We start from the raw sequence: 26947 nt of genomic DNA, 5'->3' as shown, positions 1-26947 counted from the left end.
TGCAGCTGCCACCTTTAGCGCCCGTTTTCATCTGTAAGCACGCGTCTTAGCACAGCGCTGTTGCGCTCATGCTCCCTCCGTCCTCCTCCTGCACCGCAGGACTCCCAGGGTCGCCTGTGTCAGTTCCACGCTGCATAACTGGTCCCCGGGGGACGGTGAAGTCTCAGGGTTGCACAGCACTGTCCCCAAACCCCCTTGGCTAAAAAGTTTATTTAAACTTTTGGGAGACTAGTTACAGCATTAGACTGCGACTCCCCCAAGAGAGCAAGAGGGAAATCGGCCGCAAGGGGTAGAAATCAGCCGAGAGAGGAGACCCGAGCAATGCGTAGCTCCTGCTGCAAAATGCAAAATAGTCCCCAAATGCAGCCACTCCAGATCCAAGCCAGTAACTCTCTTGGCTTTGTCGTTTAGAGCCCTGGAAGGTGCCTAAGCATAAATCGTACAGTAATCTGTCCGTTCAAGTAGGGAACAATTTTGATTTCGGGAGAGAGCAAAAGTTGCAGGATGAGGCCCTGTTCAGTTTGTAGAGCCACCGTTCCCTGAGATGGTATTCTGCTCATGTGCCTCTCCTTCGCCTCTCCATCGCCAGGCATGACTCCCCCATTGCCAGTGCCCCTGCTTTGTAAGCAAGAGCACTTAGCACAATTAGAAGGGTAGGAACATTATTAAGCGCCTCAGAACTCGTTGGGCTTTACAGCCCATGCTCAGTTTTGGCAAGTAGCAATAGATGGCGAGAGGACTTGCACGAGAGTTGGATTTTTGCATGAACCGGATTCCTGTTTCGGCGCCGTTTTGATAGATTGAACGTTTGTCGGATTTGGCTATAGCCACCTCAAACCAAGACACATACGCAGAAACCTGCGTCAGTCAAAGCCCCTTGCTTTTCTGGCCGGGGATGGCGGGGCTCCCTTTTGAACGTCTCGCCTTGCTTTGCGTGCTTGTGTTTGCGTTCTCTTTGGATGTGAATTCACTGCACGAGAAACAGGCCGGCCAAGGGAAAGTAGACACGACGGCGCGGGGCACAATGTCATTTCTATCGAAGCTAGCGTGGTGCGTCTGCAGCTGTTTGATAACGTGTCCACGCCACGTGGCGCGATCTGTGGGTAGGTATATCTGCGAGGAAGAAAAGGGGCAAGACGACTGCAAGAGCACAGGTATTATGTGGTTAGTTGGGTTGGGAGGCTCCCTTGCAGGGCGCCCTTGAAAAGACAAAAGCCACTCTCCAAGTTCCGGACAGGGAGGGGTGCTGAGAATACAGCATGGCTGAAAAGTCGAAGGTTAAAAAAAATCCAAAGTGTATGGGGTAGGAGGGCAGATTCCTAGCTTCCAAGGCCAGAAGGGACCACTGTGATGGGGCTGATCTGCCCCCCCCCCTGCCCAACACAGGCCTTACTGCCCCCACAGTAACTCCTGGAGCAGAGCTGTTAGAAAACCAGCCGGACTTGATATTACAATGGTCAGCCATTCAGAGCCCCTGGATCCTTGGCAAATTGTTCCGGAGGGTAATTATGCTCATCCTTAAAAAATACCCCCCTCCTCCCCGCATTTCCAGCCTGATTTTGTCTAGTTTCAACATCCAGCCAGCCTTGGCTGGGGAATTGAAGGGGCAAGCCCTGACACTGGCCAGACAAGTCTGCTTCAGGGGCTCCAGCCTGCCCACAGTAGGGTGTGAAAGCCAGGGAGACGTAGCGCGCCCACGCAGAGAAGAGGGTTCCCTGGGCCAGTGGCACCTCGCAGGCTATAGCACACGCGTGCCCAACACACCACACCACGCACAGAGCAAGCTGCTCCCCACTCACAGCATGAAGACAGGGTGAGTGGCAGCAGGTCCTGAGATATTAGCCCTCCAGAAAGGTGCGACCTTTTCAAAATAGTTGCAGCGCCCCCACTCCCCATCTGCGGTGGGCCAGGCTTCCGAGCGCCAATAGACGTAGAAATAACTGCTGTGGCGAGGGAGAGGCACCTAAGGCAGGCAGTGTTTGCAGGGGGAGTGTGTCACTTTGTGACAATCCGACTGCATGGATAGCCGCTTCACTCTATCTATTGGCCTACACTTTACACGCCAAAGCTCGGGTATGCAATTTGTGTACACACATTCAAGATGCGCATTCCCACGGACTATGCACCCACATGCTGTATTTTCTAGGCAGATTTGTCCGTTCTCCCCTTTCTACAGCACTAGTTATTCCCACCGCTCTGTTTGCTAGTGCGGTTTATTACATTAATTATTATTACAAAAATTCAGTGGTCGCTTAGTATTGTCTAGGACACTTTTCTGTGCGCCTTACATACAGGACTCGCCTCCCTGAAACCTTCTTTCAAGTGTGTTTGAATAGGACAGTATTCAAATGGATTTCCAAAGGTTATATACATTGTATTGTGCTAGAATGTAGAAATAGTCAAACATGTCTAAATACTCCTTTCCCAAAGCTGACGATCTGTCAGGAATTAAAGGAGGGGGAAGACGGAGACCTAAACTACACGTGTACTAACACCAAACACTCGAAGGCGCGATTATATAAAGTCTGAGATACCCAGCGAGTAAATAAAAAGAAATGTCTTTATTTTGAGGAGAAATGGTTATTCAGGAAAAAACAACAACCCAACAACCCAGTAAAAGAACTTTCAATGTTCTTGGAAAGTCTTTGGGACTCAGGATGTTTTTGTTGACTTACTGATTTATTCCTTCTGGATCCCCCCGTCTGAAAAGGATATTTTATGGGACTGCACGCTGAAATCCCAGAAACGTGTGGGGTCAGAGAGTTCTTTGCTCCAACTTCATAACGGGAATAAGGGAGCTGAACTAGAACTTGTCGGGTTCGCTGTTGCACTGCGATCTACACGCTGAATTCTAGGGGTAGGTGATGTCCGAGGCATGCGTCGCCCTGTTTTTACATGGGCGGGGGGATTCAGAGGGAACTAAAGGGATTCCATGTGGGAATTCTGTCGGGAGCTTGGGAGGGAAATCAGCTCTGTCGCTGTTTTGCACTTTTATGTTTCTTTAAAACATTTTCCCCTTCCTTGTGAAATCACTTTCATTTCCCCCTCTGAGATGCTTGAAAAAACAGGACCCCGGCGCTCCAGGCAAAAATGCCTGTCAGCTCCAATGTGTGTTTCCCGATGCATTTGCAGGGAGAGCTGGAGTTGACGTCTTGCTCAGCCAAAGCGGCTCGGATGTGGCCCGGCTGCAAAGGTTACTTCGGGGGGCATTCCTTTGCCGAGCACTTACACACGGGCCGCCAGCCCGACGCAGACTCACGGTAAAGCGAATTCCCTCCGAATTCTCTCTTCTACGTTTCCCATCTCCAGCCCGGCTCCAGATCTGCAGCTCTGGGGCGCCCTGGATGGAGGGCTGCAGAAAAAGGCAGCCTCCCTGTTGCTGCTTGCAGCCTCCGCCAGCCCCCTGCGCCCACGGGCAGTTGTCTGGATTCGTGACTACTCCCAGGGGCAGTGAGCCAGCCCTGAGGGGTGCGGGGCCTAAGCAGCATGTGCGCGGGCAGAGCGAAGAGCCCGCAGGGCAGGCGAGAGCCTTTGCTACTTGCTGGGGGTCAGCGGTCTCGGTGGGAGGCGGAATGTTTGTAGCCCGCCCCGAGGAGCACTGGCATCTCTCCCGGCGAAGAACTGGCTCAAAGGCAAATCCAGCGCTGGGCACGGTGCTCCAGCGACAGCCAGGGGCCGTGAGACGCGGCTGAATTCCCTGCGTTCCCAGCAAGCTGCCTGGGCAACGCCGCCAGGGGATAGGCCAGCGCGCCCCTGCCCGCCACGGACACTCGGGGCCCGGCTCGCGTGGGGTACGCGCTCAGCGGAGGGGGCTGCTCTCAGCTGCGCAGTAGCCCCGAGCTCCTAGGATGCCGCGGGCTGGAATTGCCTGCCCGGGGGAGCAGCACGAGCCCCCCGGAGCCCGCATTGACTCACCTTTCCGTCCGGCCACAGGCTGGGAGAGCGCCTGGTCCAAGTGCCAGCCCCCAGCCCTCCGCCTCCCCCGAGGGAGCGGGACGGTCCCCTACACGTCTCTTCCCCGAAAGCTACAAGGCAGGGGGCGGGCGTCAAAGCGAGTCCACTTCATCCCCCGCCCCTCACCCAAGGGTCCCTCGGGCTCCAAGCAGCTGAGACCGGGCCCTATCCTGCACTCCTCGCTCAGGCGGCCCGAGCCCCAAGGGAGTTTCACGCAACTGGATTGCAGGCGAAGCCCGCCCTTACGGAGCCGAGCCCTTCCCAGCGGCCGGGAGCCACCCCCGCATGGCCTCTTGGAAGGCGACGGAGGGGCTGGATGTGGCCGGGGGCCAGGCCGCCCTAGAGCGGCTTTGCCCCTGCACAGACCCGGCCGGGACCCCCTCCTGTCTCTGCCCCCGCTGCCCAGTCAGCAGGGCCACGGCGCGCTCTGCGGAGAGTGGGAGCCAGCGCCGCGGGCCGGGCCCCAGGGAGCTCTCCCCGAAGCCAGGCTCGCCCCTTGGAGCCCGGGCAGCGCTTTCTCCGCACAGCCCTGTTGCGCTCGCCCGCTGCCCCGCCCCGCAGCGCCAGGAGCCGCCCCGCTGCTGCCGCCGGCGCCCGGGACGAGGCACCACGCTGCCCCCTGCCGGCCGGCCCGAGCTGCTACAGGTCCCGGCCCCTTCCCTCCCGGCGTGTGCGGCGCGGCGCGCCCCACCCAGCGCTGCCACTCCGGGTTCCCTGCACGCCGGCTTGCACGGGTTCGGGGCGTTTGGCCCGCCCGGCCCGCCGCGATTAACGTGCGTGGCACTTTTCAGTCAACCTGGGCGGGGAGGCGCTGCGGGACCAGCCCGAGCTGCAGTTGGCTGCTGTCACTGCAGGCAGCCGCCGGGCCCCGCTAGCAAAGCGGGCGGGGGAGTTGAAGCTGTTCACTGTTCAGGAGATTTGGTAATTATTGCCTCTGCCAGGCACTGGCATCGCCCCTCTCCCTTCTGATACGAGATCCTTGGCAGAGGCCTCCCTTTCAAGGTACCAGGGGAAGGGGAAGATGAAGGGCCTGCAATAGTGCTGGGCCATGTGAATTTCCTTCCGGCCGGCTGAGCCCTTGGAGCAGAGAGCACAAGCTCTGACACTTCTATTGGTTTCCTTATTTATTCTGCAGGGTGGAATTGTCTGGCCCCCGGCATGCTTGTCCATGCCATGCCCTCAGCTTGCAGTGTCCCAGGTTGAAATGCTGTGGCTCCAGCACGGTGCTCTGGAAAGCTGCCCAAAATTTAACCAACAATAGTTTACCTCTGTGAGGCAAGGGAGGCTTCTTAGCATCTATTTACAGCAGCAGAAACTGAGGCACCGAGCACTAAAGTGACTCTCCCAAGGTCACACAGGAAGAATGTCAGGTCCCCAGACTGCTATTCCAGTGCTTTTAACAGGATAAAACTTCCTTCTGCCAGCATACAATAGAATTCAAGGAGCAGGTACAAAAGCCATTGCACACAGAGGATCAATCTCCCCCTTACACTAATGTAGTTGTTTTCTGTGCAGTTGCAGGAGTGTATTCTGAAGGGAAAGTTTGCACTTTATTTGCTACAATTTATCAGACTCGGTCCTTTTGCTCCAGGCCCTATGGGGATTTTATTCAAAACATACAAATGTCCCAATGTCAGAAAATTCTCCTCAGACCATTTGGAGTTCTACTGTGGCAACCCACTAGGCCACTACAACTTTCCCCTAAATCACAAAGACATTCCCACTTCAGCTTTACTCTACGACAGCTTTGAAGTAGAACTAGGTTTAAAAAAAGCTGAGATAGGCAAAGAAAAGTGGGAGAGGGGGGAAGAAAGGTGGTTCTTTGACCATCCAACCTGTCAGGGTGTGACACAAGCAGAATGTGTGACAAATGAGTAATCTGACTGCTACTGTATCTTGTGTTACACCATAACTAACCAATTATGAATTTTATTTTACTATAAAGCCCCTTTAAAGGGTTTTTTTCACAAAGTGAATTAAATAAATAACATACAAATAAACAACCCAACCCACCTCAGAAAAACAAGCCCATCTTTTGAGAAACCACACCCCTCTCCAGGTCCAGGTCTGAATCCTGGACCTCCACAACCCCATCACAGATTGGTGAGCTAGCTGAGCTTCTGGGGAGATTACCAGCCTATGCTGTCCAAGTAGAAGATTTGACAAGCTTTCCAGTGGCTTCCGCAACTCTTTGATGACAGCAGAAGCACAATGGTGATAAAGAATCCCAGGTTCCAGGCTTAGCTGGGGGCAGGGAGCATGGTGGTGTGGTTACAGACAGGAAAACCACAGCACATAGACTTGGTTCATGCATGAAGAAAGGCAGCATGGCTAACGTGATCACATTTCGCTTTGCTTTCGGACACATCTACACAGCAGGGCAAAACTCATATTAAGCTACATAACTTCAGCAACGTCAATTGCATAGTTGCAATCAAAATAGCTTAATTCAGCTTTTGGCACAGTCTACACAGCAGGAAGCCTAAGGAAGAACACTCTTCCTTCAACTTCCCTTACTCCTTGGGAAATGAGGGTTACAGGAGTCAGAGTAAGAAATCCAGCTCAACATTATTTCGAAATAAAGGCTTGCTGTGTAGATGTGCTTTGTTAATTCAGAATAATACCAGTTATTCTGAAATAACGTTGCTATGTAGACATAGCCTCAGAGACCAGGGGTTCAATTGTCAGTCTGCTTGAAATGACATGAAACCACTGCTTTGCTAACCTATACATAAAATAGAGAATGGACTTATATTTGACTGCCTTTTAGGGCTGTGATATGAAGCTTTGTTCAGTGATAAGAGCTTGGAAATATGCTGAGGTATAAACAACTGTCACTACAACTGAAACCACAGGTCATGAGCTCATGACTCCCCGCTCAGTACCTCTTCCTTTAGACATAGGGTAGCTGGATGAAAAGTTTCTCTTAAAGCAAGCAGCCTGAGCTCCACTGTGGCACATTCTGCATAAACTGGTACAAACACTCCTAGTTCAGGTTGAACCTCTCTAATCCAGAACACTGTCATCCAGAAACATCCGTCATCTGTCATGATTTTAGTTAACCAGATGTCCACTTATCATGGGTGTGGCTAAATTTCCCGCAGTCCCATAAAGTCTGTTTACAGCCATCAGTCCTAGCTCTCAGTGTTGTGCTGCTATTTAGCTCTAATTTACCCCTCCATGTCCTCTAACAGCACAGTAAGCAGTGAAGCAGGGAACTTTCTGGGTGTCTGGCTGGTGAGTCTTGCCCACATGCTCAGGGTTTAGCTGATCGCCATATTTGGGGTCAGGAAGGAATTTTCCTCCAGGGTAGATTGGCAGAGGCCCTGGAGGTTTTTCGCCTTCCTCTGTAGCATTGGGCATAGATCACAGCTGAAGGACTCTCTGCATGTTGGGGCCTTCAAAGTATTGGAAGGCTTCAATATCTGAGACATAGGTGAGAGGATTATTCTAAGAGGGGTGGGCGAGATTCTGTGGCCTGCACTGTGCAGGGGGTCAGACTAGATGATCATAATGGTCCCTTCTGACCTTAAAGTAAAAAAAAAAAAAAAAGAAAAAAAAAAAAAAAGAAAGTGTTGGTAATACTGCTAGACGATGCTGGTCTCCCATGGTTCAGAAAATTCTCTCATATGGAACCGGTCACATTCTGAGGGTGCCAGACTAGAGAGTTTCAACCTGCAGTATTCTTCAGCTTTGTCCACTCACATCAAATGAAATCCCATTCATAGTAGACTGGGCAATCATTCCTAAGTTTCTTTGGGTGTGTGTTGTCACTTAATCATTAGGTTTCAGAGTAAAAAACCTATTGATACAAATGGGACAGTTCTCCCTTCTTTCCTGGTTATTTTTAATCCATGTGTGGACTCAGGCAATAAAAACTGAATTGGTTAAGTTTGCTACTACATATCTATGGGCAGTGCTAGAGTGGAAATCATATTTAATTCTCTTCTGACCTTAGCATGTGGGAAATATAAAAGAGTTTCCTTCAGCTCCCAGACAAAAAACTCCAACAGATTGTGTGTTCAGTAGAGGTAAACTTTTTAGCTTGTATGTTAAGTAGAACTAAAGCTTTCCCAGAGAAAATACAATTATTACTACATTCTATAAACATGGAAAAGTATGGTAAAAGTGTAAAATTTGTTTAAAAAATAAAGAAATAAAAAGGAAAAATCAGTACTATTAAATGCAAACAAAAGGAAAGGAGAATTTTTGTTCTGGAAACAGAGGTAAAACCTTAAATTTAATAAAGCCAAATTATATTAGCATAATATATTTTAGCGGTATGGAAGATTTCTATTTTAAAAGTGTACTTGCTCCTGCTTCTTGGCTTGAAAGGGAAGAATGCTGAACCCTTAACCCACACAGAGCTAAAGCAAAGTAATTTAACGTTCACAATACAGTGTAGCGTGGCTGCACTCAGCACATACAGTGCTGTAACATTAGTGCAGAATTTGTATGCTGGTATCTCAGAGCTGTGAAACTGGTCAAAAACAAACAATCTGAAGATTAAAACACAAAAGCCAAACCATAGGGATACCAAGAATTGCCTGTCTTGTTTTTGTTGGCAGTTCCCCTTTGAAATTATTTATATGATGTGGTACAGTACAATTTTAAAAAATTATGAAAGTGTGTTAGACGTTTGAATTGAACAAGTATCAATAGAAATCAAGTGTGTTTTAAACAGACTGAATAAAAATCACTTCCCCTGCCACATATCTTTCCCCGTCAGTTAATTTAGAAACCAGCAATGTGTATGAATAGACCCAATTAAGCCTTCCAACGTACATTAGCTTGCACTTGTTTTTTAATTGACATCACTGTGTCCAGGTATCTACCTTCTCTAGTCTTGACTAACTTTAGTAATAACCTGAAAATTCTCATTTCATTCTTCTCTTTCTACAGATCCTTTATATATAAATACAGGTATTGGCATGGATGATAGGGATATCCAGTTATGAATTTTTTGCTTTCCAATATACAGGCACTAAAAGATTTTGAATCAGTGAACACTCTCCACTTCACTCCAATCAGTAAAAATTCACCAGCTTTTATTTGTCTGTATTTCACAGAAAAAAAATCAGTTCATGTTGATTCAGGAGTATAAAGTTGCTTTTGTTTCTTGATATAAATTCCACCTTCCCCAACTCAGGAGAAAGACTCACTGAAGACACATTTCAGTCACTTTTACATTTCCCCCCTTTGCAGTACCTGCCATTGGTGTGATACTATAAACTTAGTTTTACACAGTGGTTTCAAACCTGAAGCATCAATGCACAGATGCAGCTAAATTCTCCACTACAGTACAATGGTGGCTTTTATTTGGCTTTAGGCATGTCTCTGCCCTCTCTAGTCTGTTGCCTAAAAGAGTTTATTCCCTTTTGCCAATTTCTCCCTTTCCCTCTGCTCCTAGCAGCAGCTCACTCATTCTGGGCACTCTCAGTCTGGGGCTTGGGAGGAATAGGATCTCTGGAGGCTGAATACACAACTCATTAACAGTCCTATTCATTTTGAGAAAAAGGATTTGATCCTAGTCAGCTAGTCATTTACACCATTTTTTTTTTTAAAAAAACAGCGAGTTCTCTGGTGACACAACGTAGTCATTTCCCTACAAGATAGTGGTTCTAAAATTAATCCTGTAACTGGTGCTGAACTGACAGTGCTGGCCCCTTTGCTTATCTACAGCATCGCTACAAAAAGGGCAGCCGCAGAGCAAGCTTTCCAACGCAGACAGCTCCTGCCAACGGATCCTAGCCTGGCCTACTACAATGACCTAGAAGTGAGTGGGCAGTTCAGGATATAGGGCACAGGTTCCATTTATTCCATGAATTATTTGTTGATACTGCCAAAGAGAGGCAGAGTTCCAATGGTCATGATGGTTTCTGAAACATGGACATGTATAGGTCAGGAAATGGATAGAGTCCCACTCATTTCCATTACCAAAGTCAGCTGTATTTAAGTGGGGATCAAGTGGTGCAAGGTTCTCTTCTCCATTTTCAATGTCTTGGGCAGTCCAGGTCTCTAGTACATACTTCTATTCTGGGGACATTCAGCCACCACATTCAGCATAGTGCCACTGGACTTTATGAAACAGCTGTCTTTCTCTAGGAGGTTGCACATAAGAGGGAAGAATTTTATGAAGCCTGCGATTTCCTCTCCTGCTGGCACAATCAGGAATGCAACAACTGACATCCCAATGACCCTGGCTTTTATTTCAACTTTTTATGTTGCGCTATGAAAATAGGCAGTTTGGTCAGCTTGACTGTTCTGGTTTTGTGAGTTTTGTTTGGAAATTGTGCTTCGGTGTGCCTTTCAATGGCTTGAGCCCGATTCCACTGGATGGTGTGATAATCACATGGAAAATCATCTTTGATTGTTCTTTTCTGGTTTTCCAAAACAAAGAAAATTCTCTCTCAGCCTCTGAGATGGGAGATGATGAACAAAAGCTATATCTCAGGGAATTCGAGAATTTGCAACTATTCAGAAGGTTCTAGTGAAACCCCACTATTCTCCTTACTTCCTGATACACAGGGGCAGCTAGTTCTTTGGCTTTCTCTGCTCCAGCCTGTAAAACCTTCTGCAAGTGGCTTTTGTCCTCCTGGAGCCTCTTAATTTCGGTCCTGATTGGTGCAAATTTCTGAATAACTGCCTCTGCCACTACCCCTTTGAAGTGAGCAGTGTCAAGACCAACACACTGGTGCACCACTTCCTTTATGCTGAGTCCTGTTACTGCAGCATGAATGGCCACCATATTGGAGACACCCGGACGAGAATCTGGGTCATAGGTGACTTCAGAGGTGAAATCAGTCACAGCCTTGCGGAATTTCAGAACAATCTCCTCAGGACTGTCTGTGACGTTGAGTGCGCCTAACTTCTGAGGGTCTGACTTAGACATCTTGGCTGTTGGATCCCTGAGAGACTTTACCTTCTTTGTTGTACCTAAAAACACAGATAATGATCTTCTATTAATGCTTATTGGGCACTTTTACTACAACCTACAGCAGGTTGCCCTGGCTGCTTGCCCCAGTTTAACCATTATTTCCCCAAGCATTACAAATACATCCTTGATCTTCATTTTCTCTCACCAAAAGCACCCACCCCCATTCCTCTCCCCACTCTGCACCATAATCACCCAAAGAATCGGAACCTAGATTCCCCCTTTCCCCCAGTTACCTACTGCTGCTGGGATGATTCTCTGCTATTGTCTACTATGCCTCTATGCCGATTTCCCCACCAATAATCCACTTCCTCTTTTAGGTACCTGATATTGGGTAGGTGAGTAACCCGGGGAGCACAAATTACAAGTCTGTGAGGGTTCCCATATAGGAAAGATAGGTCAGATCAGACTTCAGAGGAGAATCACAAAATGATCAGACTCCTCACCATAAGAAGCTGTCCCACATAAGAAGCCCCTCAAAGTCTCCTAGAGCTCCTTAGAAATAGCTCCCTCCCAGCTGTTATCTACCCCAAAACCAGGCATGGGGAAAATGTTGCTTAGATGATAGCAGGATGGTAGCTCTTAAACATAACCGATATACACTCATGAATGCAATACAGGATACCATTATTAACAAGCACTTGGCAATATTCATCTCATCACAGCACTCCATTAATTTGCAGTCTCATTCCATGATTATTATACATGAAATGGGCCGTAAGCCATGGTCAAATTACTAGAATGCATAGCACAGAATCTTTGTTACATAGATTGCAGTGTTTGAGCTCAAATTGCACACAAAACACTGCACCAAGGTTTGTAACGCCCAATATTCTCAAGGGTGATCTCTTATTTTTAAGTGATAGAGATGTAGCCGTGTTAGTCTGGTGTAGCTGAAACAAAATACAGGACTATGTAGCACTTTAAAGACTAACAAGATGGTTTATTAGATGATGAGCTTTCGTGGGCCAGACCCACTTCCTCTTTGATCTGAAGAAGTGGGTCTGGCCCACGAAAGCTCATCATCTAATAAACCATCTTGTTATTTTTAAGTGGCGCTTTAAAGCTGAAATAGGGCTATTAATGATACCTTGGCACTGTAACCCTTTCTAAGGGGAGAACACCCTGCTCCTGGGGGGACTGCACATTCCTCTAGCTTATGAACTAATGCAATGATACAACTCTTTTTCTGTACAGGCAGTCCCCGGGTTACGTACAAGATAGGGACTGTAGGTTTGTTCTTAAGTTGAATCTGTATGTAAGTCGGAACTGGCATCAGCCGCTGCTGAAACTGATCAGTTTCAACCGCGGCTGAATCTGGACACCAGTTCTGACTTACATACAGATTCAACTTACGAAACCCAGGCGTCCCCAAGTCAGCTGCTGCTGAAACTGATCAGTGGCTGATTCCAGGAAGCCTGGGGCAGAGCAACTCTGCCTCAGGCTTCCTGTAGTCAGCCGCTGGTCAGTTTCAGCAGCAGCTGACTTGGGGACGCCTGGGGCAGAGCAGCTGGGGTGCTGCTGGGTTGCTCCAGTAGCGCAGCTCCTCGGCGCTACTGGAGCAACCCAGCAGCACCCCAAGCTGCTCTGCCTCAGGCCTCCTGATTCAGCCGCTGCTGAAACTGACCAGCAGCGGCTGAATCAGGACGCCTGGGGCAGAGCAGCTGGGGTGCTGCCGGGTTGGTCCGGAGTGGCGCTGCGGGACCAACCCGGCAGCCCCCAGCTGCTCTACCCCAGGGGTAGGCAAGAAAAGCCTGGTCTGCTGGGGGGGGGGGGCACTAGCTGCACCCCTCCCAGCAGACCAGGGAGACGGGGGTGGCGGGACCGCCCAAGTCCTCCACGGCTTTGCTCCGTCTCCCTGGTCTGCTGACCTGGGAGACGTGGAGCAAAGCCGCAGAGCACGCGGGCAGTGGGACAGTCCAGGCGCGCCGTGGCTGTCCCACTGCTGGCATGCTCCGAGGCTTTGCTCCCCATCTCCCTGGTCTGCTGGTCGGGAGACGGGGAGCAAAGTCACGGAGCACGCCCGCAGCGGGACAGCCCAGGGAGATGGGGAGCAGCGGGACAGCCTGCAGACCAGGGAGACGGGGAGCAGCTTTTCTCGCCCCGAGGACGGGGGCGGCGGACCGCAGCGCATCTGGGCGTCCCGCCGCTCCCGTCCTCCGGGGCGAGAAAAGTCCCGTTCGTAACTGCGGATCCGACATAAGTCGGATCCGCATAACTCGGATCCACGTAACTCGGGGACTGCCTGTATTCAGCTGCTCATAGTTCCTGCCACATGTGCCATTTACTCTACAGAAAGATTCAGAATTTTTTCAGACCGCGTAAAGAAAAAAAATGACTGAAAACATTTTCCTCAAGATCTCCTAATCTTTAGGCAGTAACCAAGAATGGAAAGTGAAGAGCCTCCTTGAAATTTACAAGCAAATGGCAAAGAACCGAATGAACTTTTGGGTGCTGTGGTAGCGAAGGTAATAAAATGGGAATTGTTTTGCAACTTCAATTACAGCATTTACTACAAACACACACTACAGTGTTATGCAGGTTGGTGGTCTCTTATTCAGTGACTTAACAGGCATCACACATTGGTCCATAATTGGTACCAGCGAACGTGCTCTTTCCTCATGCGAGGCCCATGCCTGCAAGAGCAGGGGCTGCAACCAAGCTAGACTAAAAAGCAGAAGCAGAGCACCGGGGAGGGGGGGAGGAGGGGTAGAAGAGACTGGAATAGCAGATATGATACATGTTCCTTTCTTGGGTTTTCAAAGCCCCGTATTCATTCATTTCTACTAGTCTACTTTGCCATTAGCTGGTCCCCTTTCCTCAACTGCTGTAGCTGCTTCTACATAGATTCCCTTTACCTGTAAGTCAACCTTCAATCCTGTAGGGGAGCCTGGATGACCCTGCCTGGACCAAAACAACATCTACCTTGTCCACAGTATGAATCTCTAACAAAGCAAAACTCAGGCCTGTCTCAAGTCTGGGGCATATAGCACGCAGGAAAGGCTGGGGAGAGCTTTCCTTAATAACACACTATTCAACCACATCTCCCTACTCACTTAAAATAGCTTTGGGGACAGGAAAGAAGTTTCCATATTTCTTGTTAAAGTGTTGTGCTATATCTCGAGTCAGTTCCAGGTGCTGGACTTGATCTTCTCCAACAGGAACATGTGTTGACCTTTTAATAAAAAACAGATACAGGAAACTCAGCAAACTTCTCTGGTTCTATTGAAACATTACCTGAGACTGTCACAGTTCCTTCCATGACTAAGGGTCGGACCGAGCCAAATGTTCTATCACACCTTCCCACTGACTCTATGCGTTGGATTATTTTACTCAAGATGTATTTTTCCAGGCAGAAGTCTCGTTATTCTTGCCTACTCTATATTCCCAAACCATCTATGCCTTTCTGTATCATCTATCTGTCCTTGTAGGAGTTGATGAACCCACACAACTCATACAATGTGTACTCTCTCTTGGAGATTCATTAAGATTTTACATATTACTGGACTTAACTATGCTTCATTTAGAGATGCAACCTTTTCATGCATTACCGGCTTTTTTTATCTCAGTCTGATCAGCCTAGGAATCAATAAAGGACTGGTGAGTCAGCCCTGGGTGGGGAAAACGTCAATGTAGGTAGGAACCATGGGGAAGCTGGAGAGGAGTGGGAATAAGCATGAAGTCAGGCTGCTAGCACTGGGTAGGAGGGGAGGAAGAAGAGGGATCAGGTTTGCAAGAGATGTGTGAGGGAAGAAAAAGAATGAATAGCTGAAATAAGGGTATTGCCTACATTTCCTCAGTACAATACACTTCTGAAGCTGGAAGAAAGAGTTCCAGTGTGAACAAAAAAAATGCAACTTTACAGTTTCCCAATTTGCAGAAGGACTTCTTCAAACAGGAGACCATATGGCTACCTGACGTTTTGTTGGTGCCAAGCATTAGCCCTCATGTCTTAGTGGGGAGTTTTGCTAATCTAACATTGAAGATAACTGACTAGTATGAACTATGCTTCTGTAACGGGTCTCAAATTTCTAATGTGGACAACACTTGGGATTTAGTTTCCACTTTGTGCAGCATCTACACCAAAACGTGAAAATAAATGTAGGCGAATTTTAATAGAGATGTAAAATGTCCAACTAGACACTAACTTTTTCTAGCTTCATAGCAGGTCCATCATGGGAAGTAACAACATTACTCAGCTCTGACCTTGAGGATCCATAACTAGTTTAGTCTCTGTGGCACAGTCAGTCAATTCAACACAGCTGCTAAATGGATCAGTTAGTGTTAGTTTTATTGGTGATTTAAGTGACATACACTAAATTTTTCTGAAGTGATTAACTTTCCTTTGCCAATACCAGCCAATGGCTTTCCAGTTGCCTGACATTTAATAACTATTGACCTGGGCAAGATTTTAACCAGTGACTGAAAGATGAAAGGGTGTCATCCACTCCCAATCCTCTCAGCTATTCATACCCCTTAGTAATTTAACACGTTGACCCAAAAGCTTTCATTTTCTAGCACCTGAATAGACATTGCCTGTGGGCTCACACTCTGTCTCTTACTTGTACAGCAGAATATCGGCAGCTTGAAGCACAGGGTAAGTGAACAGACCAACAGTTCCTTCATAATTCTGGCTGGCATTCTTTACCTGTATGCAAAAGAAAGATATAGAGAAATCATCCTTTGGTGAATGATGTCAAAGTCTGATTCTGAAAACCAAAATTTTATTTTGATTTTTTTTTTTAAGTTTCAGTTATCGTGTCTGCTTCATTCACTGACTCTGTCATTCTAGCAAAGAAGCATACCCAACAGAATTCATGCTTTCTCAATGCCCAGGGCCACATGCTGCTCATGGACCAGTTATTTTCTAGATCTTTTCTCCTAATATTTGTTGTTATTTTACTAGGGAGAGATATTAGATGTTGTGAGATGGTATCTGCCAAACTCACTCCTTTTTTGTTTGGGTATGTCTACACTAGCCCCCTAGTTCGAACTAGGGAGGCTAATGTAGGCATTCGAAGTTGCAAATAAAGCCTGGGATTTAAATATCCCAGGCTTTATTTGCATCTTCCCGTCTGGGCGCCATTTTTAAATCCCCCTAGTCCGAACTAACTGCCCGCGGCTACACATGGCAGTCAAACGTTAACTCGAACTAAGTCTTTAGTTCGAGTTAACTGTTACACCTCGTGGAATGAGGTGTAACAGTTAACTCGAACTAAGGACTTAGTTCGAGTTAACGTTTGACTGCCGCGTGTAGTCACGGGCAGTTAGTTCGGACTAAGGGGTTTTAAAAATGGCGCCCAGACGGGAAGATGCAAATAAAGCCCGGGATATTTAAATCCCAGGCTTTATTTGCAACTTCGAATGCCTACATTAGCCTCCCTAGTTCGAACTAGGGGGCTAGTGTCGACATACCCTTTGTTTGTTTGTTGGAAAACTGGTACATAGCACTTGCTTTTATCCAAAGCCCTGGTGCCCTCCAGATTAACCCATTTTTCTGTAAATAGTTTTCAGAGGTTCATAAGTTCAATACCTAATTACTTTAACACCCTAAATGCATATCATCTGGACCAGCTGGTCTGTAGAGGTTTAAGTTTTTCAAGTATCTAGTTTCCTGCTTTTTATTTTAACCGTAGCTACATTTAAAAATCCTTAAATTCTGTCCAGACTTCTTCAGATTTTCCTTTACCTCCTTTCCTCTCTCTGTCATGCAGATCACACTTTCCTACCTCTGTTTCCAGGCTTTTAAATACAGGGGACCTGATGCCAAGCACCTGCAGCATCTATTTGTGGGTTTTTAAAATCCAACCACTTATATTTAGATTCCTAAATCTGGCTTTACAAGTCTAACTTGAGAAACTTATATTTCAAAAACTTGGCTTTAATCTAAGTTTTGTATTAACACTATTGCATTTACATTTGAATGGGTTTATTTAATTAAGAAAAAAAACTATGAAGGGGAGAAAAAACATCCACAAACATCTGGAGGTATTTAGTCTGCTCCGGTTGTGAATTCAGTAAACCAAATTACTCTGGATTTTTTTTTCCCCTTCTCATTGCTTGTCTCTCTCCTGACTCCTTTTGTAAGATAGTCTTTTGGGTTGGATTAGGGCCACTTGCCATGACCCAATGCCACCACAAGGTTGGCCCAGGTGAGGCCCAACCTCTTAGCTTTTGGGTTCATGCTCCACCCCACCCTTGAGGGCCTTCTTATTTTGTTTATGGATGGGAAAAAGCAAAAGCTCAAGCTGAACAGAGGAGAAACTCCCTCCAGGGCCAACAAAAAGAGAAAAGATCAATGATACCACCTTACTTCTAGAGAGGAGAAGTAAGGTGCCTAGAGAGCAGAGCAGCTTTACTGGATTCCTTCCAGCAAGGTAGCCCAAATGCTGTCCCCATGCCAGGCTTGTCTCTAGAACTAAATGGACTTTTCCCAGAGAGTTGGTGATATCTAAACACTCAAGTAAGGTCTCCTTGACCCTCCAATAGTCCTGGGCTGCTGACAAATCACGTTCATAGCAAGCAGCTTGAGCCAGTTCTGACAGATAGCACCAATAGGATGGCCCAGTGCTCTGAGGACCACACCACGGCAGATGCCACCCACTCAAAAGTAAAGAGAAATGCCTTGGGATCATTGGTGGTACCCATCTTGGCCATCTTCACAGAAGTGGGTGTTGAGTTTAGAGGCCCCAAGGTTAGTGGCGACCACAGCCCTAGATGGCAATGGGTTGGAGAACTGACAGCATCTATTGCACCAGGTTCTGTTGTTCTTATTGTCATATGGCTAATTCCCTTATCAGCTGTTAAAGCGGCTGCTGCTGTTGCAGGGTGCTCTGGCATTGCTGATTTTCTGTGACCCCTTTTTAACAGCCATTCCAGATTCTCTACAAGGTTGTTTCTGTCAGGATTTTCTCAACTTCAAACGTCTTTTCTTCTTTCCCTCATTCGCCCCCCCCCCTTTCAGCAGAGCTGACCATGTGCCCACATTCTCCACCACTTGTAAGAAATTCTTTCTGGGGCACTTCTCTAGCTGGTTTTGGGTCCCTTGCCATCTTCATAGGGCTGCCCCAGTTCAGACCACAGCTTCTTAGCCCTTGCAGACTTCTTTCTTTCTTTAGGGTGAAGAAAGCAAAAGCTCAGAGTCAACAGAGAAAAAAAGCCAACCCTCCAGGGATCAGCAAAAACACCAAAAAGATCATAGGCACCACGTTACTTCAGGGATGCCTTGCGGCTTTACTGGAGTCCTTCTAGGTAGGTGGCCCAATCACTCTCTCCCTGCCAGGCTTGGATTCTTCCCAGAGCTCGGGAGATTTCCTTCTGCTGCTTCAGGAGATTCTCCAGCTGCTCCTTTCTCAGGACTTCTTCCTTGCTGACTGCAGCTTCTTCCTCTGAGAACCTCCTACTCTACCATGCATGGTTGGAAGGGCAAGAGAGTTGGGGCTACCTTGGCACAGAACCTCCCTTGCGCCCCTTGTCAGTGTAAGGTTTACGCACGACTGCCACTTCTGGTTTCTCTTCTTAATAAATAAAACCCAAGAACATTAAATGAAAAAAACATTATTGGTCAATACTAAGAAATTAAGCACATTTGTCATGAATGGAAAGAGGAAAGAACATCAATTTAGCCACAGTCATCTTTAGTAATGTTTATTTCTGTATCGCTTTTAAAATGTAAACCTTAATACATCCCATACCATACAACAACACAGAATGGTCAACTTACATTGCAGGAGACTTATTTATGGAATTTCCTTACTGTGACTGCTTGATATTTTAGCCTTAATGTTGTGTTATAGTTACTGCACCTCATCATTTTACTAGGCTTGAAATAAGAACTTTAAGCATTTTGATAAATGATTAAAAATTCTAGTCTATAACTGAAAGCCTCCTGTAAGTGCTTCTGTATTCTCTGCTTATACAGGTATGCTGCTTTGTAACCTCCCCACAGCAGCAGCTTCACTGACTCACAATATACAGTTATGTCTCCGATAGTAATAGCATTGTACAGAGTTGTTTTCTTTCCTCTTCCTGAAGTGACTCCATCACCTTTTAGTAAGAATGACTGGCCCTGTGTTTATAATCCACAGGCAACAGAAAGTTTTACATGAAGGACAATACTGTTCTTATTAAATTCCCTGAAATCTCTTTTCAGCTTAATATGCTGATCGTATAAACCTTACCTTCCACTGGGGAAAGCATTGTAGACGTGGCATACTGGTTAAGCACCCAAGAATCCAACTGAGTTCTGCATGTTCAGGCACCTAAAAAAAGCCATGAAAAATCAGAATTGATTTAATGTATTTTCATCTTCACACATCATTTCTAGATAATGTACAGCCAGTAAAAGCTATCAAACCAGAGACTGGCAAGATTAGTTTGTTTTTGGCTAACATTTTTTCAGAGATTTTGGTGCTGGTGAGAAGGAACAGACGGCCCTGGTAACTGAAGATCTATACTGAGCCAGAGTACAAGTACAATTCCTGCAGTGGCAATACAGGCTTCCCCATGCTGCCTGGCTAGCCTGCCCTCACTGACCAAGAAAGAAAATGGTGGGAATGAAACAGGTTTTTATTTTTCATGTTCATTCAGTGGGCTTGGGGTTACAGTACAGGACTGTGAGATCACCTGGCTTCTACTCAATTTGCTGTGACAGTCAAACACTTCTTTGTGCTTCAGTTGTCTTATCTATAAAATGGGGACCTTTTAAGTAGCCTGCATTTTGTGGGCTTGCCTGGGGCATCGGGACGGTCCGGGAGAGATTGGGGGGCCAGCAGAAGCAGGGTGTGTGGGAGCCAGCTTAAAAGCCAGTTCTCCCTAGCACTGGCTCTGGTGTGCCACCTGCCCCTGTTCCCCCGCTGCTGCCTCTGTATCAAAGGCAGCAGTGCAGGGCGGCAGGCAGCCAGTCTGCGAGGGGAGCGAGAATTTTTAACTGGCTCCCCTTGTTGACCAGCTCCCACTTGGCACCATGCGCTGCTGTCTCTGAATCAGAGGTGGCAGGGGGCTCCTCGGGAGTGGGGCCGGATTGCAGTGGCTGCTGGCCCTGCCACCAGTGACTATAGAATAGTCGACGAACTGCTAAGAATTCATGCAGTTAAGTCAACTATTCTATTACCCACTTGTGACGTAGCGGGGGTGCGGTCTGCTCTGTAACCTGGGGTTTCCCTGCATTGTGATGTGTAATTCCCACTGCCTCACTCACATGTGTATTGGCCCAGACACCTAGTCCCAGCTTGAGCAGACAACAAGTCTCTTCCCAGAGGGAGAGACAAAAAAAAAGGGAGGAATAGACGGCTACCTGGCTGGGGGGAAGGGTCTGGGAGCGAGGCAGTTGCTGGCTGGGAAACATGAAGGGAACAGACTAAGCTGAGTGCTGAGGGGGCAATGGATCCCCTAACCCAAGGGTGTGAGGCACCCTGGCCCTGACTTCTGTAATCACATCATGTCTGTGTTGTGCTGTATCCTGGAGAAGCAATAAACCCTCTCTATTCTACTGGCTGGTGGAGTCTGTTCTGGCTGCTACGGGGGTGCAGGATCGGGGAGAACCCTGATGCGCCATCACACCGCTATCTAACATCTCTAATCAGAGCTAGTAGAAATATGTTGCCTTGGGCATCATACTCCCGCTTGAAGTTTAGACATACCCTCAGATTTAGACATACCCTCAGATTCACATCACAGATCTCTACCATGCAAACTCATTCACAGAGTTTAAGGTCATAAGGGGCAATGACACCATCTATCTGACCCTCCTGTATATCACAGGCCAACAGACTTCACTACTTAGCCAAATAATACAAGTTACCTTTCATAACGGCATCCAGTCTTGATTTGAAGATAGCAAGAGATACAGAATTCATCACTTCCTTTAGTAGTTTGTTCCAGTGACTAATCACTGTCACAATTAAAAACAATGCTTAATTTCTAATTTGAATTTCACTGGCTTGAGTTTTCAGCTATTGGTTCTTGTTATGTTGCCCTTTTCTGCTAGACTAGGAGCCATTTTATATATCAGAGTGATAGCAGCTGCAGTCTGTTAACTAATGTAGGGAACAGTTGGTTTCACAGCTATTTGCTGGACAACAGATGAAACATTGGGACTCTGGAATCCTAAATTCTAGTCCAGGTTGTGGAGAGGACTGTGCTTCAGTGATTCTATCCCCACAGTCTACCTCTGTCACGTCTGTGAATGCAATCAGGCTGCTTCCTTCTCTACACTGCCTCAGCATCAGCAGGGATGGAAGGCCCAATCACAGGCAAGACAATCTCCCTGCGCTCAGTTTCAGCACCTGGTACCACAGTGAAGCCTAGGAGCCAAGATGTACAACCACAAGGGAAGTTGTGCTAAGCCTCTGCAGCAGTGAGCTGGAACATGCTGAGTGCAGACAATCTTCAGGTAGTTTAAATGCCAAACTAAACAAAACTCTTTTAGCATGTATAAATAGTGATTTTCAGAGACTTGTAACTTGGCCAGATACACAGGGATTTTTATGGAGATAGCAAAAAGGCACTTCTCTCACTCTACGTGACAATATTCCCTCTCTACCTCAGACATGCCCCAAATTTGCATTAAATAACTAGTTCATCTCAACTAAATGGTTGCAAAATTTAACATTTGTAAAACAACTTATTTTTCCCCAATTGCATTTTGACGAATGATCGATGCCAAAATTAAAAATAAAAATCAGGCACATGAAATGAAAAATTTCAACTTCAGTGATTAAAGTTGTGCAAAGTTTCAAGCAACTGAAAACAGGGTCTTAGAAGAGAAATTGTTCAGCAACGTTAACTAGCGATGCAACTATCAGCTCTGCTCATAGCAAAATTCATAAGATATTACAGATGTCCAAGGTGATGTAAAATGATCAGAAATTATGGGAACAGAATGGAGATTCAATGGGTATTCCTGCAAATTACTAAATATAATAGGAAAAAGAAAAATCAGAGAGTAAAATTTTCTCTAAGCTTTCCACAGACTATTTTAATAAGACAATGTAACTTGAGCTCAAGCAACTGCATAAAAGAGCAGTCAGTAGATGTGCATGCTGGATGGAGATGAAGAAAAACCAGAAAAAGTCCATCCATGGAGCAAAGCAAATAAAATCTTCCAACTCCCAAAGTAGCACTCAAGGATTTATTCAGCAATGAATAAAACCATAATTTAGGAGATGTCAACTCAACCTAATAAGAACATCACTATTAGTAACTTAGACTAGCAGCTATCTAATCTAATGACTGTCAGCTCCAGCTGCTTTTGTTTTTGTGTCCGAAAGGATATAAGTATAAGAAAACATTTCTTGCAGTTTGGCCCAAGATATTTTACAGAATATCGGTCTTAAGTTTCCCTTTGGAAACTAGCTCTCTCATATTTAGTAGTTTTTGCTAAAACAGTAACTACATCCATGTGATAAATCCCACTATTGGGCCACTAAGTTCATGCCTTTGCTAAATTTATCATGTTTCTGCTGTTGGCCTCTTCTGCATGTTTGTGTGTTTGAGTTCAAGTCTTCCAGTTTCTCTTCTCCCATTCCTACATCTTTCCAAAGCTTTCACAAGCCAAAAAAAACTTAACACCGCTCAGAGGGTGGGAGGGACTGTCATTTCCCCACACGTAACAGCGATGCAGAGGTTCCAGGTCCCTTCACCTTCAATCCTTTTTGCATCAAATCAGCACTGAAGCACGAGCATCCTTTCTGTTGATCATGGATAGAAGTTATTTCCACTGCAGACTCTTGGAACTTTCCCCTGTGGGGCTCACGTTTGGGCTATGATTAATCAGTATTCAGACTTTTAAAAATGTCAGCGACATTTACGGCAAACATGGTTACATGTCACAGATCCAAGCAGTTCCATGGAACTCCAACATGTTTCCCTTCTTTCTCATTTGCTGCCCAGTTTACCCCTCCATACAGACAAATGGCTTTTCAATTGTCTACTTCTCTCTCTCTACCTTAGGATCCTGTGATCATCTGCAATTCCCATGCTGCTCAAATAAAGTCACAGTACCATAGAGGGCCAATTTCACCTTCTTATTAATACACTAAAAACACTAAAAAATTGAGACCCAAATTTAAGGCCCGGGGGCTGCATGTGGCCCGTCTTGCTTGGATCCAGTCCCTGAAGCTCAGAGCTCCCCCCCCCCCGCAGCTCTGGGGAGCCCATGCTGGAACTCCAGCCCCCCCCCAGCACCTCCCTGCAGAGTTGGAGCACACAAAATATACTAGCCTGGGACCCCAAGGCTCTTGTGTGAGAAGGGAATGTGGGGAGTGTCTTTCTCCTCCTCAGTTGGGAGCCACGTCAGTGAGGGTTTTTTTGCTCCTCACTTGTGTGCGGACCCAGATTGATTTTTCTGTGGGTCAGTGGCCCCCAACCCAAAAAAGGTCCACCCCCCGTTCTATAGATTCTTCTATACGATGTCTCTCCCACACTCTAGCTCTCTTCTACCAGCTGACGACTGCACTTCTCTGATCTCCGCCCCTGTAGTTTCAGTGGAATGTATGGTTTTGTCAGTTAAACAATGCCTATCACTTGTGGGGTTGCAAAGGGGCCAACATTTCCTGCTTTTGGGTGCTAAATGTTCCCTGGCTAGCACAACAAATCACATTCACTCCTTTCTCTCTTTCATGGCAAGCTTTCATTCTAGAAACAGCTACTGTTTGCACAGTTCCCCTGATACGGGGGTTCCTTACATCGTAAGTGACCTCATTCACTCTCTCCATTGAAAAAGTACTTCTCAATAATCCTGCATTTTGTTCCTCCTCCCTGGATTGAACACCAACCCCAAATCTCTTGCGTCGAAAGCTCTCTCTTCAGCATGCCTGCCATACCAAGTTTTTTGAGTCACCTGACTCCTTTCAAGGTTTTGCTGCACTAAATCCATCATAGCCTTTAAATTCTCTTTAAAATGAATGACATACTCCTCTGCAGACTGTAGTGTCTCCTTTGTACTACCCTCCCAAGAGCCTCAAATCATCCCCTCACATGTATTCCATAAAGGAGATCAAAGGGGGCAAAGCCAGTAGATTTTTGCGGTACAATTCCACTTGTGGATAACAAATAAGAGAGTAACACGTCCCAGTCATTCTCTTGCCTGATAGCATACATCTTCAGCATGGCTTTCAAAGGCCCCATTAACTATTTCCATCAGACCATTAGTTTCTGGATGATGGGAGCAGTCTTCATGTGTCCCATTTCACACAATTTCCATAACTTAAAAAATTTTCATTGTGGTCTGACAAGATATCTCTGGGAAAATGTATTCTGTTAAATTGCTGACTGGGGAGTGGCCATGTCTCAGCTTCTATATTATAAAGAGCTGTGACTTCAGGGTGCCTAGTAGCAGACTCAACTGAAACAAGAATATATTTCTTTCCAATCCTGGATGTTTGGAGAAAGGCACACAATATCCAAAGACACTTGGGCAAACACTGTGATAATGGGCAATGGCTGGAAAAGTGCCTTGCAAAGTCCTTTTAATTTATTATGCTTCTGACACAAGTCACAACTTGTACAATAATTTGCTACTGTCTCAGGTACGTGAGGACAATTGAAATTCTGTTTAATGTTGCCAGAGGTTCCTTTCACTCCTAAATATCTAGTAAAAGGGCAATAACGGCCTAACTGCAGAAATTCTCTCCTGTATTTATCAGGCACCTGCTTGCAAACCTCAATAGCATATTTCTTTTTTCCAATGGAAGCCTCTTGATACAACAAAACTCCTTCTAGAAAAAAATTCTACTCTGTTCTTCCCCACCCAGCATGTTATTCTGAGTCGCAACCTTCTCCTAATCGTCGGAAGGATCCACCTGTTATACCTAAACTTCTTTAGAGTCTCACTTAAGTTTCTAGCAGAGTCTGGCAAAGGATTGATGTCATTTTCCTACCTCGCCTCCCTCCCAGCCTGCTGTCCACAGACAAAGCAGGTGTATTAAAGCCATACTCTTTTCGGCTGAGAGTTATAACATTAACCTGCTCAGACATGGCTAAAATGTTATTATGTATTAAAATATCAGCAGAAAGCAGATTTCTAATGCTTACTATAATAATGTCACCCTAAAAACACCCCCACTCGAGGTGGAACTCAGCACTACAGAGCATTCAGCCAAAGCTAATACATTTAAACTCTTACAAGAGTGTTTGTCTTTCTCCCTCACCAAACTTTCCTTGACCAAGGTGATTTGGGTGGATGTGTCCCTCCAACCTTTATGATCTATACTATTTACCTTAGCATCCTTAATAAACTCTTCACCGCCTTCCCGAGATTCAGTCCTTACATAGTTTACTGGGTCCGAAACCTTCTTTGGTGCTGCCTCTAGTACCATTGTAGAGGCATCACAGTGTGGGCTGTGGACCATGTTTTGGGCTGTTTTCTTCCACAGGGCAAACTGATTTTATATGGCCAGGAGCCCCACAGTGATGGCAGCCTATCAGCCTTCCCTTAGAACAGGGACTTCTAAAACGTAGGCTCTCCAGGGATTATTTATCAGCAATGAGGTTAGGTTTATTTCCAATCCCCTCCTCTCTCATAATCGGGGTGACAAGAAATCTCACTTCCCTGGGGATTTACAGCCCCCATAAGTCCTTGATTTAACATATTCATCAGGAATTTCTGTAGTCCTTGGTTTTTTATACAGGCAGTCCCCGGGTTACATGGATCCGACTTACATCGGATCCCTACTTACAAACGGGGTGAGGCAACCCCGCACTAGCTGCTTCCCCCCAGCAGACCAAGGAGACACAGAGCGGCTTTTCTCAGCAGACACCTCAGCTTGAGAATAAAGGACTGAGGGAAGTGAGGTGTGGGAGAATAAAACTGAGCTCTGGAGAAATGTTTGGCTAGAGTTTCCCCTACATTATGTACCAGTTCCGACTTACATACAAATTCAACTTAAGAACAAACCTACAGTCCCTATCTTGTACGTAACCCGGGGACTGCCTGTATTTTTTTTCTATAATTTTTTTTCTATAGTCAATAGAAAAAATGATTGCCTTTACCTCATCTGTAACTACCCAAAACAATTGTTTCTGAGCCATCAGATTAAACAATTTTTCATGATCACCTCCAGCCCTTACCCCAATTATTCACTTTCTCATAAAATACACATAGTGTGTACACATTTAACATGAATGATACTACCAAACATTTTAAGATGTCTATACTTCAACTGATAGGGCTCAGGGACATTTTAAACTTTTTACAAATTTTCTCATTTCTTATATACAATAGCATCCTCTTCCTCCATATCGTTTAAAACTTGTCTCACTGTTCCAGTTAATCTGGTCAAGAGGATAGGCACCCCCATGGCTCCATGTTCCCAGAGGTGATATGTAGTTTTTGTCTCACCATTTTCCTGTGAGAACTCATTCAAGGGCATAGTGATTGTCTGGTTTCATGCACAGAGCTGTTATTGTACAATGGATGAAGTATATCAAATTTTGTGACAGGCACATGTAGTAACCATAGGTCATGAAAAGTGTGGTGGTGGTGGGGAGGGGGAGGGGCTGATCACTGAAACAATGGGGGTACAGCCTCTTGCAGATCCTGTTGGCCATGGTTCACTGTTCCCTAAACTTGGGCAACCGTGTCTGGCCTGTGGGCCCGCTTATTGTCCACCCCTGCATAAAATGGTCCATCAGCGGGACTTGATAGAACATTTGGAGAATTTGTTCCCCATTTCATTATTTACCTAGCCCATGATATTGCTCAGAAAAGTTAAATGTCTAAGTTGCTAGGGCCTGATGAAATGCATCCTAGAATACTCAAGGAACTGATAGAGGAGGCATCTGAGCCATTAGTTATTATCTTTGAAAAGTCATGGAAGATGGGAGAGATTCCAGAAGACTGGAAAAGGGCAAATATAGTGCCCATCTAAGGACACCCCAGGAAAACTACAGACCAGACAGCTTAACTTCTGTGCCAGGAAAGATGGAGCAAATAATTATGGAATCCATCTGCAAACATCTGGAAGATAACAAGATGATAAGTAACAGTCAGCATGGATTTGTAAAGAACAAATCATGTAAAACCAACCTTATACACTTTCTTTGGTAGGATAACAAGCT

General features: G+C 46.1%; 1 protein-coding gene across 2 annotated transcripts in view; it reads right to left on the bottom strand.

Annotated features, from left to right (window-relative positions):
- Positions 1–8981: 8981 nt before the first annotated feature.
- Positions 8982–26947, bottom strand: part of WARS2 (tryptophanyl tRNA synthetase 2, mitochondrial) — a 52168-nt gene continuing 34202 nt past the window's right edge. For both annotated transcript variants that reach the window (XM_075904789.1, XM_075904793.1), the window contains 4 exons: positions 19069–19149; positions 15451–15536; positions 13945–14063; positions 8982–10890 (listed from right to left, as the gene is read on the bottom strand). In XM_075904789.1, coding sequence (XP_075760904.1) covers positions 10442–10890; positions 13945–14063; positions 15451–15536; positions 19069–19149 — 735 coding nt within the window. In that variant the 3' untranslated portion in view covers positions 8982–10441. The remainder of the gene's footprint in view (positions 10891–13944; positions 14064–15450; positions 15537–19068; positions 19150–26947) is intronic.

This window comes from Pelodiscus sinensis, chromosome 1 (assembly GCF_049634645.1).
Source record: "Pelodiscus sinensis isolate JC-2024 chromosome 1, ASM4963464v1, whole genome shotgun sequence".
Lineage (NCBI taxonomy): Eukaryota > Metazoa > Chordata > Testudines > Trionychidae > Pelodiscus > Pelodiscus sinensis.
Note: the sequence above shows the minus strand (reverse complement) of the source record. Positions and strands in the feature narration are given on the sequence as shown.